General features: G+C 36.0%; 2 protein-coding genes across 2 annotated transcripts; one reads left to right on the forward strand and one right to left on the reverse strand.

Moving 5' to 3' along the window:
* The first annotated feature begins 306 nt into the window (after positions 1-306).
* LOC113310538 (cinnamoyl-CoA reductase 1-like) lies at positions 307-3,428 on the forward strand. Its single transcript, XM_026559238.1, has 6 exons — positions 307-632; positions 1,297-1,466; positions 1,569-1,760; positions 2,109-2,271; positions 2,556-2,742; positions 3,143-3,428. The coding sequence occupies exons 1-6, from the start codon at positions 509-511 to the stop codon at positions 3,285-3,287; spliced, it is 981 nt and encodes a 326-aa protein (XP_026415023.1). The 5' UTR covers positions 307-508; the 3' UTR covers positions 3,288-3,428.
* Positions 3,429-3,579: 151 nt separating this feature from the next.
* LOC113310537 (probable glycosyltransferase STELLO2) lies at positions 3,580-9,961 on the reverse strand. The gene is made up of 3 exons (XM_026559236.1): positions 7,815-9,961; positions 4,594-4,720; positions 3,580-4,411 (listed from the first exon to the last, which is right to left on the reverse strand). Exons 1-3 carry the CDS (start codon positions 9,521-9,523, stop codon positions 3,935-3,937), a joined length of 2,313 nt encoding a protein of 770 aa, XP_026415021.1. The 5' UTR covers positions 9,524-9,961; the 3' UTR covers positions 3,580-3,934.
* Between the last annotated feature and the right edge of the window lie 3,627 nt (positions 9,962-13,588).

Genomic DNA, 13,588 nt, shown 5'->3' on the forward strand with positions numbered 1-13,588 from the left:
TCCGTCCGATGCAGACGCAATTTATATCTCCGTATGTATCAGACGCACATACCATCTCCGTCTACTGGGACGCATTTTCCATCGCCGTCTAATGCCAGGCGTGAATTAAAACTGCGCCTCAATCAGGCGCACGTAATACATCCGTTTCACTGAGACGCATGTTAAAAAGACGCCCACCAAGAAACGTTAGTATAAATTCCGTCTGGCTTCAAGCGGATGTATAAGTTACGCCTCACCAAATTTTGGTCGTCATCCACTGCGCTTGAACACCGAGAATACCAAACTTTTTTGGTTTTTAGTCTGGAATTTGGTATTTGGTTTGTCTCGTGACTGTGGTTGCTCTTACGGTTGGAAACAAGTGTGAAGGAATCTTTTTCTTTTGGTTACATCAATTTAATCAATAATTTGATTCCATCTCCTTGGCCATCAACAGTTTAAAGAGTGAAAATCAAACAAGTGAAGAATAAGTAATTTGTCTGTTTTCAGAGGAAAAGAGTCTGTGAGAGAGATGAGTGCAGAAGGAGTTGGTAAATTAGTGTGTGTAACAGGCGCATCAGGTTATGTAGCTTCATGGTTAGTGAAGCTATTGTTAGAACGAGGATACACAGTCAGAGCAACAATTCGTAATCCAAGTAAGTCCGTTACATAATTAATTTGCTTGTTTGATCAAATACTCAATAGAGCTACTAGTTTGCTTTACTATTTATTGATCTTGAATCTGATTACTAGATGTCTAGATCAGAACAAAGAAATTACCCGACATGGTAACGGCATCAACTACTTTTGACTATGTTTTCTTGTCTCTACTTAAAGGGGAAACTACTATATTCAGTTTACGCCACATTTGCCCTTTGTCCTTCGAATTTTATATCAGCCCTAACTGATGCCTATTTTTCCCGATTTTCTTTTTTTTTTAATTTGAAATGCCTTCAAAAATGTACCAGAACTCTATCATTTGATGTGATTTTGACCGTCTTATATAACAGCTGGTACTCGGTAGTGTAAATTGAGGATACCAGTGTGTAAAATTTAAGACCACTGATGTTTAGAGGTTTGATTATGAGCTGATTTATTACGTCAATTTTTTTCACATTAGACCACTGAACTGGAGCTCTACACGTACACATTATTAGTGTTTTAAAAGAAAAAGACTAGTTTCATTTGGCAGCTCCACTGAAAATTTCGTAGTGCTGAATTCTTCATTGATTAAAAGTAAAAGACTGTAGTTGCATTATCTACAATTTCATAGTGCTGAATTCTTCATTGATTAAATTACTTAACTTCATTTATATTTAGGTGATCCGAAGAAGACAGAACACTTACGTGCACTAAGTGGAGCAAGCGAGAGACTTCATTTCTTTAAAGCAGATTTACTAGAAGAAGGTTCATTTGATTCTGTTGTTGATGGTTGTGAAGGTGTTTTCCATACCGCTTCTCCCTTCATCAATGTAGTCAAAGACCCTCAGGTACATGCTATATTTATGTTCTGTATTTGGACTTTGTTTCTAGGTGCATTTTGAGTGGTGCGTGTTTGATAAATGCAAACTCTTGTATCCTCTTTGATTCAGGCTGAACTAATCGAACCTGCGGTTAAAGGAAGTCTTAATGTTCTTGGTTCTTGCGCAAAAACTCCATCTGTCAAAAGAGTCATTCTAACGTCATCCCTTGCTGCCGTGGTTGTCAATGAAAGACCAAAAGTTCCTGGGGTTGTAGTGGATGAAACTTGGTTTTCTGATCCAGATTTCTGTGAGAAAATTGAGGTACATTGTTGTTAATTTGTTTGTCAATCTTGTACAGATATCCTAAGTTTGTTTGCATTAAGTAAAACAGAATATTGTTGTCAATGCAAGCTTTTTAATGCCATGAGTATACAATACTTCAGTGGAAGAGCTACAAAACTAGGAGGGTAAACAATGTGTCACTGGCCAAGACATTGCTTCAAAGTATTTAAGCATGTAGTTGTCCTGTGTAAACTGAGCACCCGTATTTTTCTAGAATCTTAACATATATATTTAGTGTAAGTTGTTCAAGTTCTCAGAGGTTTATAATGAGCCAAGCGAATATGTACATGTACGGTGTACTTTAACTTTGTGCATGTTATTAATCAGCTTTGGTACGTAGTTTCGAAGACTTTAGCTGAAAAGGCTGCTTGGGAATTCGCAAAAGAAAACGGGATTGATATGGTAGCTATCAATCCAGGAATGGTAATGGGTCCTCTTTTACAGCCAACGCTTAACACAAGTGCTGAAGTCATTTCTAGCTTGATCAATGGTATGATTTTTCTCTTAAGGGTCCATTCTACACGAATTTTCTTTTTGGAAACAACAAATATGGAGTATATCTATACTGATCAGTATGTGTATCTTATTTTTCTTTGGATATACTGACTAGACATCGATTTGCGCAATTTGATTTGGGCACTAAATGTATTATCCTCTTTCTTTATCCTAAAATGGAGTATAAGTTGGTTATACAAGCATGAATTCCTTTGAGATATTAGCACAAGGGTTTGAACTACATTTAATGCAATCGTCGTGGTCTTAATCTCAATGCAGGATCACAAACATTTCCAAATTTAGTTTTTGGATGGGTTGATGTCAGAGATGTCGCCAAAGCACATGTTCTCGCATATGAGGTTCATTCAGCCAGTGGAAGACATTGCTTGGCCGAAAAAGTGATGCATTTCTCAGAGATTGTGAAGATTTTACACGATCTTTACCCTGATGTTAAGCTGCCTGAAAAGTATGTCTACTCTCGAAATAATTTATTTCCAAATCAGTACACTTAACGTATTTGCATAAGCCAGTCTTAAGATCCTGACCTACTTCATTTGAAATTGCTCTCCGCGAATCTAGCTAGTCACATCTGAAGAAACTCAATACTGTACCAGTGGTGATGTGTGTGATACGTTTAATGTTGCCACACATTGCTTCATTGTTTTCAGTCGTTATTTCTTAAAACATTTTCTCAGAAAGATGCAATTTAGTCGCGTCAGTTCGTGATTAGGAAGAACTTATTATCTGTTCTCCCCTCCCTTGTACCGGAACTACTAGAAGCTGAGTTTTTTTCTTTTCTTATTTACTTCTCAGGTCAAGTCACAAATTTCAAAATTAAAACATCTTTTCTTTTTGGTTCTCGACAGGTGTGCAGATGACAAGCCTTTGACGCCAACTTATGAAGTGTCCATCGAGAAAGTAAAAAGTCTAGGTGTAGATCTGATTCCTGTAGAGGTGAGCCTCAAGGAAACGGTTGAAAGCTTGAAAGAAAAGAAATTTCTCAGCATTTAAATTTTTATTGTCCTCGCTGCAATTTTCATTATTGTTAAAAACTAATGTCAGACGACTCAGTCCCGTGCTTGGTTTTAAGGTTTCAATAACGTTCTATGTTATGGTTATTATTAAGAGGACAACTCGCTCTTCGTTTCCAAATTGTGAAGCATTCTCTTTCATAGGAATAAATGCAAAAACAAATAGCAGAGGTATACAGGTTTTGTGGATTCTGAATTAAACAAACTGATGCAATAAAATGCAACACTTTACTCGAAACTACTTCATTGGAGGAAGTTATGAATACAAATAATTAGAATAAGAATCATTCAGCAACGTTTTTTGCCAGTACAACCTCAAATTCAGCCAGGGAAACAACCGCCCATGACATGAGGACCAAAATTTTGAACCTTTAACAGACAAATTTATCTCATCTCCATTTCTGTAACCCATGAGTACACTTTTTTTCATTTCTGTGTTTAAACCAATTACAAAGATGATTTAACAGAACTGTTCTAGGGCTTTTTTACCATCCCCACTAAATGAATATTACAACATAAATCTACAAAAGGAAAAAGAAAAATTTACCCCATACCTCGGTAAGAAAAGAATTTAAAGGATCACTTAGTGTTAATAAAGTGGTACATTTTTCTTGTTGAAGTGTATACTCAAACTAGTTCCATTAGAAGAGGATCACCTGCAGACATTACTCTAACCAGTCTAATGAAATCAGGCTCATCTGACACATTGCATGGATGAACTGCAGGGACTTTGGGTGAATATATGCTCGAAAAATTGCTTGCTGGAAGCATTTCCGTCTTATAAATCATTTTACCGAGAACGGAATCAAAGTTACTTGGTGAATCCATTGCCTTAAAGAACATCGGTATTGCGACCTTGTGATGGATTTTAATTTTGCCAACAAGACCAACCAAATCTGTAAAGTCCTCTACAAAACGCCGAGGGATGTAGAAAACCTCGGAGCCACAAAGTGTTAGCCCTTGCAGATCGGTGCTGCTTTCCTTGTAGCTAACCTGAAAATGAACGGGCATCGTATCTACTACTGTCTTCACCATGTCTGCTTGTTTTGAATACCAACCCGAATTCTCCCCAGTTGTTGGAACAATGGTCCAGGAATTGGGGACCTGATAATATATATACATACGTACAACATCTTGTCAGAGAACAATATATGGCATCATATCATTAAATAAATTGAAGGGGTAGAATCACCATCACGAAAGGTCAAGCAACTTCAAAACTTGGTTGAAAGTTATGGGTTATTAATGCATTTTAATATGCCTAGTTTGGTTGAATTTGATGTTACCTTGTCAGTAATCCATAGCTTAGTCTTGTCTGCTTGAAGTAAATTCCAATAGTTAAGAACCGTGTCATCTTGAAGAAACACAAAACCTTCTGCACTTGCGAACCGATCGAATATCTTAGGCAAAAACCTGCGAAGTCAGGAACTCAAGCTAATTAAGCAAACATCGAGTATATATTACTACCAGTGAGCATAGATCAAATTCATGGATTCAGAAACATGTAAAAGAAAAAAAAAAATTAAGCTTCACATTTACGACCACTTCTTTAAGTTAAAATTGATGGAATTGACAAAGCATGTATTATTAACAGATAAGCAAGGGTTGCTAAAGCAATCTATTTAGACATGCTACAAGGTGGCAGCAATTGCTGCCTCGTGGTTCAAGAATAAAGATGCAGCCACAACTAGAGGAGGCCAATAAGCTTGTACACGTGTGTTAATACTTAATATACATAATGATGATCACGAGAATGATTAAAGCAATTTAAGCTTCCCCACTTGTAGAGGTGAAATGAGGCCCAATGTTAACAAAGCTTAGGGGTTTGAGCAGATTACAGCAATTTTGAATGAGGACTTGCCCGAGCCCAAACCTGATCATTGCATGTCTAACTAAACCTGGCCTAACAAATACCAGCCCTGATCTCCTGCACATTTCTACCTGCCTAAAACTTAAACAAGAAATAGAGTGGAAAGTGGAAACATGATAAACCCAAAATCCATAAGCATCAAGTTGCTTACTGACCTTAGAAATTCTATCGTTTTCTACCTGATTTGTCAAGATCACTTGTGGTTTCCAATATCAAAAATACATATATATAAATGAAGGGTTTACTTCAGTTAATAATTAAAAATGGCTACAGATACCAAAACCTTTTCCTCTTCTTTCTTTTTCCTTTTTGAAGCTAAATCTAAGACATATCAGTCAGCACAAGCAACATTAGTTGAGACTCAAAAGCGAAAACCTAACCTATCGGATGGTTAGATAGAGATGGTAGCTAGTCGCTGGATAGAAGACAAGGAATATGCTAGACTCAATCTCAACCATCAATGAGAAACACAAAAAAAGAGATATTTTCTGTCTAAGATGTATCCAATGAGGTATTGGTCTCCTATTAAATAGTAGGTGATGTGGTAGATAACAAAAATAGCCGACAAAATAACGTAGACTTGGGCTCCTATCATTGATTAACGAAATAAATACTCTAGCCTAAGAGTTCACAACCTAGCAAACTTGCTCCAAGACTACTCCAACAAGTTTGAGACAGTTCAACACCTAATTTTTGCCTGTCTTCTTGTACTAAGCATACACTGAGGGCACTCCGATATCGTAAGGAAGCATATGACATACAGGAACTTCTCAACAATAGAGTCACATCTATGTATATCGACCCAAAGATTCACGTACTATTTAGATTATAGGCATTTACATATGGAAAAGGGAAACAGAAAATCACATGAGTATTACTCCATTCCTAGAAGAAGAATATGAAGCGTGCTAATGTCCTTACTTTCAAACTTCATGTACTACACATGTTTCTCTCTTTACTTATCAATTCATTCTACCCTACCACAATCAGTGCTTTCCCCTCCTAAATTAGTAAATGGATAATTTTAGTTTTGGGTCCATTGAAGTGACCATCAACACCACAGGGTCCCAAAAATGTCCAATTTAGTAAATGGATTATTTTAGTTTTGGGTCCCATTAAAGTGACCATTGACACTACAGTGTCCCAAAAATGTCCAATGTCATATTTGAGTCCCAGTCAAACGGTTGACTGGTCAATCTGTTAGCTACCTTTAAATAGGATGGAGACCCAGAAAAATATTTTCGTATTTTAGTCGGGACCCAAAAAAAAAAGAGTGTGTTAAAAAATCCAATTTAGTGATATTATCATTTTCTCTTTAGCTGAGACCTCATTCAAATCAACAAGTTGATTGAATATCCACTCAATGATTTCTACACCCTACTCCTACTAGATAGGATTTAGGTTTATGTTATTTCTTTCGATCTTTTTTTCTAATCACAAGTATATAAGTATACATTTGGATACGTTCGTATATCTTTTTATTCTCAAGCAGAAGTATATGCATGCATCAAATATCATAATCTTTCTGTGACAAATTTGGATGAGGTCTCAACTAAGGATGAAAAATGATAAAATTGTTGGAATTAGATATTTTTAACACCGAAGTTTTTCGGGATAAAAAAACATTTTCAGGGCCCTAACAATTTAACGGTTCTTGACGAATTGACCAATCAACCGTTTGACTGGGAACCAAACAAAGAATTGGACAGTTTTGGGACCCTATGGTGTTATTGGTCACTTTAATAGGACCCAAAAGTAAAATAAAACATGAACTATTTGACACGTGATAATGTCCTTACTCTCAGACTTCATGTACTAAACAGGTTTCGCTCTTTACTTATTAATCAATTCATTCAAACACTAGTACTGGTTAATTATAAAAGGAGCATAATTTATCCTACCATTATCAGTGATATACCCTCCTAAATTTGTAGTTTGATCGGTTGCAAGTATTGAGACATTCCAGTATACACACAAACTATATCTATCTTAAAAAAAATATATATACTCTGTTAGAAAAGTATACAAGAACATCACACATTTGAGCAAGCAGTGATTAGTTGTACTTTCAAACAAATCCTACAGAGAAAAGCTACCATGCTGTAAATTATATTTTTGCTTCCCAATTTTACCAACTAAGCCACAAAATGATAATATGTAACACTGAACATATGTTGTGAACTTGCTAAATTATGGAAGCTGGGACTATATAGCTAAACACTTGTTGGTTTACTTGCCTCACAAGCCTATAGCTTTTTGTTTTCTGAGGGCACCTAAATATCCTTCGGCCAAGATCTTTGTTCTTATCTGTCTATGCATAAATGCTGTATAAAATTAGAAGTCACGATTCCTTGTAATTCCACTATCTCTAACAATAACACAATCCCAAATAACTAACTCTAGTAAGAAAAAAAACTAAAACTGGTTAGAGTAAACGTAAGAAGAAGGCAGTCGTTCACAAAGAACCCAATTACAGTCCTCCACACGGAAAGAATGTATAAAAAGGGTGGTTCATGCTGATTCACTCTTACATCAGATCATCGACAAATAAACATGCAAGTAACTACTTTCAAAGTCGACGGTCAAAATCAAGCAAGATGATGAAACATGAATTATGAAGACAATTGGGACACTTACTTGTATACTTGCTCCAACTTGCCGCGTTCAACAGCAAGATCTGAATTGCTGTGTTCAGAGAGGATAACAACAGTCTTGAATATGCGACCATAAAGCAACCTCCATTCCAAAGCGGTACGTTCCACCGGCCTAGTGCAGAACATTATGAGCACAACATTCCCAAAGTTCTTCCTCAACTTAATCAAATTCCCTATCTCATAATTTACAGTCCCTACTTCCTCGACCCCAAGATGAACGGATGGTATTTTTTGAGGGATGAAATCCTTCCGATCTCCATGGCCTATCGTGGCCCTTGGTCTATCTAACTCTAAAGACATCAACCTTGGTTGCTGGTAACCGACAGCTAACAGATCCTGAAGCCAAGCAGCAGTAAATTTTACATCTTGCTCAGTCCAAAACCCTTCCTCTGCCATTACATAACTTAACTCCATAATTTTCTCGAATAGTCTGTGTTTTCCAGATCTCCACTGAACCAAGAACTTAATAAGACGACCCACGTTAACATGAAGATCTTTCTCTTCTGAAAATGGGTACGCTTCAATTCTATCATATCGATGAACAGTAGGAGGGTAAACTACAACAAATCCACCAATTTCCCATAAAAGCCTTTGTCCCCAAAACCCCCTCAATACATCAGAAGCCATAGAACTAACGAAAACTGGAAGCATTAAACTCCAAAAGGCAGAAGAATGAAACATTGTATTGAATGAATTCAAGGGCACCATCATACCTTGTGGCAACGCTACTTTTGGAGCATTTTCATCAAAACGAATATCAAATGCTTCAAGACCAGACTTTCGTGTTAAATAGAAAATAGAATCAACATCTGGGAGGCCATTAGAAATACCTTGCTGGATAAATTGCTTACCACCATAGAGTTCAGTGTAGAACTCTTCGTGCCCCAATTCACCAACATTCTCCAAAGGCAAACCTCTTGGCCAAACTGATCTCTGCCCAAAATGAATATAAGGATTGACAACAGTCCTATTAGGGTTTTCATGGCTATACTGTAAGATGGTCTGTTGTCTTGCACCTTCACCAATCAATTCCACATCAAAATGTTTACCTAAATCAGCATCAATTACATCCCCACGATCATCAGCATCAAAGATCTTTTTGGCACCATGTTGAATTGCGAAAAGGTAACCAACATTCTTCCTAACATAAGAATCATAAGGAAGCTGATCAACAATTCGAAAACCTAAACTAGCTTGTTGGTCTAAGGACAAAAAGATTGCACCTTTCAGATTCCAATCTGAAGGGGTTTTTGAATTTCCAATTGCCAAAACTTGCCAGCCTTTTAATTTAACAAGATTTTGAAGAGAATCAGTAGGTTGAGTAGAAACGGATACAATAATCCATTTTTCGGATCGAAAAGAAGAATAAGGAGAAGTTTTATCAACAATAGATGGGATTGAATTCCAATCAATTTTAGGGAAATGAATCGTTTTATCAACAATAGATCTGTTTTCCAAACAGAGAAAACCAGCTGTATCACCAACGTTACGAAGAAAGAAAAGTGCAGCAACAGTAACAATAAGTAGAAGAACTGATACGATTTTGTAAAGATTCTCAGATACCCAAGTTGAGAAATCTAGGGATTTGGACTCAGAGAAACGATCTTGTAGAAAATGTGATGGGGGTTCTGTTGATTGTACTCTTTGATGTGCTTTTGATGGTTTTGATGATAAACGCTCTTGTACCAACATTGCATCCCCAAATTTCAAAAATTCAAAGAAAACCGAAGTATTGAATCAAACCCACTCTTTTGATCTCTTCTTCAGTTCTTCTTCAAAATTTGAACTTGTTAAGATCTCTGATTTCTGATCTCAATCTTCTATTGAGTGATCTACTGGTATGACAGTCGAGATGATGGAGTGAGTGAGAGAGCTCTGTGTGAACTGCCGACAGGTATGGTTAGGTGGATTGCTTCAACTTGAATTTTAGTAGAGCAGTTGTTAGTAATATGTATGGTCGGGGGGGGGTCTTTCTTTTTCCAATATATTTTTATAATTTTTTGTTTCCTTTCTGTTTTTTGGGTGTTTTCTCTTTAATGGTGAGTTTGTGTGTAATCTCTTTCAAGTTTTCATCGTCAACTAACTACCATGTAAAGAGAAATCGATAGTCAGTAAAGCGAAGTTAACAGATGAACTGTAAATGTTGATGGTGCTTTTGATTAAAGGGGAAAAGCTACCTAGATTGTGGGTATTTGAGGAGGCTAATAGCCATGCCATCCCGATCCGGTCAAACTATACCAATATACCATCTTTTTTGCAACTGTTTTATCAGTGGAACCTTCTTTTTCAGAAACATCCGAGTAATTTCGGTTGCCATTCATGTCCAATGGCATTAGAAATATTATCATGAATGAATCTAATAAATCCAATTTCCTAATTCTAATCAAAAGCATTGGAAGCAAAACCAATAAGCTTTTCAATATTAAGATATAAAAGTAATCGTTTGTGGTGGTCACAAAGAAACCAACCACCGCCAATGATGGCAAAATATCGTGGTTTCATTGTGTTCTGAGTTTGGTGTGAGAATTTTCACTCAATGTTTTTTTTTTTGACCATTTACAATAACAAGTGCCAAGTGCATATGCATGGCATTTCATGTGTTACAGCGTGTTCTTTACAGAACTTTTAATTTTATATAACGGCGATACTATCTTAATTGGTTTTACAAAATGATCGTACTTTTAGTTGGTTGAGAGGTGGTGGTGGTGATTGAAGCTTGAGGATTGAAGCTTGAAGCTTCGCTGAATTCCAAAGAAAAAATAGTGAATCCTCTAAGGTAAAGGTCGTGTAAGGATCGTGAACTGGACCGAAATTCTGCAAAACACCAAAAGGAAAACGGTAAACCCTAGAGGTTGGATGCCACGTAACCGTTTTGAACCTAAGTTTTAGGGACAATTAGGTAGTTGTGATATTTCCTTTATCTCTGAAAATGATTTTATTTTGAAGTTACTGTGAATTTAAATGACCATTTTGCAAAAACATTGTAACAATGTGACCATTTGCCGTAGAAGTATGACAATTTATTAACAATACCTAAATTAAAACCGACTTTCAGATGATGATAGACTTGCATGTTAAATTACACGGTACACGATCACCGTCAAAGCAGCGCATAAGATAGAAGTTCTTTGAAATTACCCATGAAGTTTGTTTATCTTTGTATAAAAAGGTAAAAAGGATTTGGAAAAAAATAAAACAATTGAAAGCTTATATGTGGTTATCTTGCTTATGCTCTCCGTATGCAGAATGTAAAGAACTTTCGTCATGTAGAATTTACAAATTCCGATATATCATCTAATGAACGAAATTTTTATAAAAATAATTTGTGGATAGCAAATTTTGTGCACCCAACGCACCCGACGTGAAGTGGCACCCATGTTGCCATTTTTCATATTTAACATAGATAAATGTGGGAATTGAATAAATACCCTCCCTTTTGATGGGCCTTCAAAAATAGCCTTGAAGAAATTTATAAATACCCCTAATGGCAGAATCGAAATTTTTATCAAGAGTATTATTTGTACGATTCCTCATTTGACCTTCCATCTAACTTTTTTTTTGTTTTCTTCTTGGTACTCAGGAAACTTTAATCACTCCCACCACCATCATCTCCGTCGCTCCCACCACCACTATCCGTCTCGATTGTCTCTACTAGAACAGTACCACCATCTCCGTCATGTCCGCCACCACTATCAGATTTACGTGATTAGCAATCTGTCGGTTTGAAAATCGATTCCAGAGAACATTTGTAAGGTTTTGGAAACCTAATTTCGTCGATTTCATATCGATTTTCCTAACTTTATTCATGATTAAAGCATAGATCTATAAGTATCTCGTCTCAATCTCTCTTCAGAGATACAAATTTTGAAAAAGAAATCAACCAAAAATTTTCTAGGATTTTTAGGTGAATTTGATTTAATTCTTGACTTGCAACTCGATTAATTATTCTAACCGCATATCTATTTGAACTAAGCCCATCTTAATATACAGTATCCGTAAATCTGCTCTGGAGATGGTGGTGGTGGTGATATCTTCCGGTAAAGAATAATTTAAAATAATGGTGGTGGAGGCGATTTCCTAGGTATGGTATATCAAAAAGCTCCATTGAAACCTCTCTTTGCTCTCTCTCTCATTATAATAACTCATAGCTTTGTTGTAATGTTAACTATCCGTTCATTTTCTCAATTCTTTATAATTCCTAATTGAAACGTTGATAATCAAATTTGTTACTTGATTGATGGAAAAATTCATTTCTTAAATTCAAATGTTCATTGTTTAGAAATTAATTTGCTCAAAACTATGTGAATGTTCCTAGTGTTATTGCATTGATGGTTGTCTTGTTACTGCATCTCAGGGAAATGATGTGGTAATGTTTTCATTATAACAGGCAAATTGATTTACATAATCCTACTACAATGAACTGTAATCCATTGCTAACCACTCCCCCATCAATAAACCTACTGCTATCCTATGTAAAATACATTATTGTTTATAGTTTTGTTGCTTTTTATATATGTTTGTTACCAATATCATCTGTACTAAATTATGTCTATGGAGTTTATTGATGGACACTAATGCTAGGCTAACTCTTAATTGGTGTATTTTGCAGACCATAGTAGTGTTGTAGCTTTAGTTGGATTTTTGGATTAGGTTTAGTTTATTTGTATCTCTACTTAATGATTATGACATCTTCTTACTGAACAACAATGAACTGCATTGTGCATGTCTGGCCCACTTAACAGAATAGTTAATTCGTGTTTTAACAATTTTGTTTGTTCAGGTGATATGAACTTTGTATGCAAAATTCACTTGGTGTATTGATATAGTGATCTCAATCATTTTTCTGTATTTGACAAGTTGCAGTTTGAACCAAAACGAATATGTGAACTTCTTTATGTGGATAGTTTTAATTTGGAACCAAAATGTGATGATTTGATTTGGCACACTCATGAAGATTGTAATTTATTTTTAGTGTAATATGGAAATTTAGATCATATCGTAGTTTAGTTCATAATCGTTGGTTATCATCTTGCAGACTTACTAAGTTTTGTGTTTCTTAATAGGTGGTTCGTGGATCGTGGGTATTATGCATTGCTGGAGCTTGGTGCAATTTCTTGACTCTGCATAGGTAATAAAAGTTGTAGAATTATTGTATTGGTTTCATTTTCTAGAAGTAGCTATATTAGATGAACTTGTGGTGCAATGGTAGCACACTGACTCAACGTCAGGAGATGCGTGTTCGATTCACGCCGGGTTCACTCATTAGATTATATTTTAAATTTGGGATCAACATTGGTTGTTGACATCATATCTACGGATCAACTTTGATTGTTGACGTCATATCTACGGATCAACTTTGGTTGTTGATACTAGATTTATGGGGTCAACTTTGGTTGTTGATTTTTGGTTGTCAACAACCTAGGGATCAACTTTGAACATTCTTTAAATTTATAATTTTTGTATCAACTTGGGTTGTTGATACTAGATTTATGGGGTCAACTTTGGTTGTTGATACCATTTTTTTAAGATCAACTTAGGTTGTTGACAACATACGTAATCAGAACATTTTGTGAATTTTTAATTTTGTGGATAAACTTTAATTGTTGACACCATATTATTTTTCTGACTTCTGATTTTTCGATAACCTTTGGTTGTTGACACCGCCGTCGGCGGTGGTGGACTGGCGACGGCGGTGGTGGTGCTGCTTGTGGTGGCGGTGGAGTTGGATGTGGATGTGTTAAAATGGTAGAGGTGGTT

The sequence above is a fragment of the Papaver somniferum genome, chromosome 9, assembly GCF_003573695.1.
Source record: "Papaver somniferum cultivar HN1 chromosome 9, ASM357369v1, whole genome shotgun sequence".
Classification (NCBI taxonomy): domain Eukaryota; kingdom Viridiplantae; phylum Streptophyta; class Magnoliopsida; order Ranunculales; family Papaveraceae; genus Papaver; species Papaver somniferum.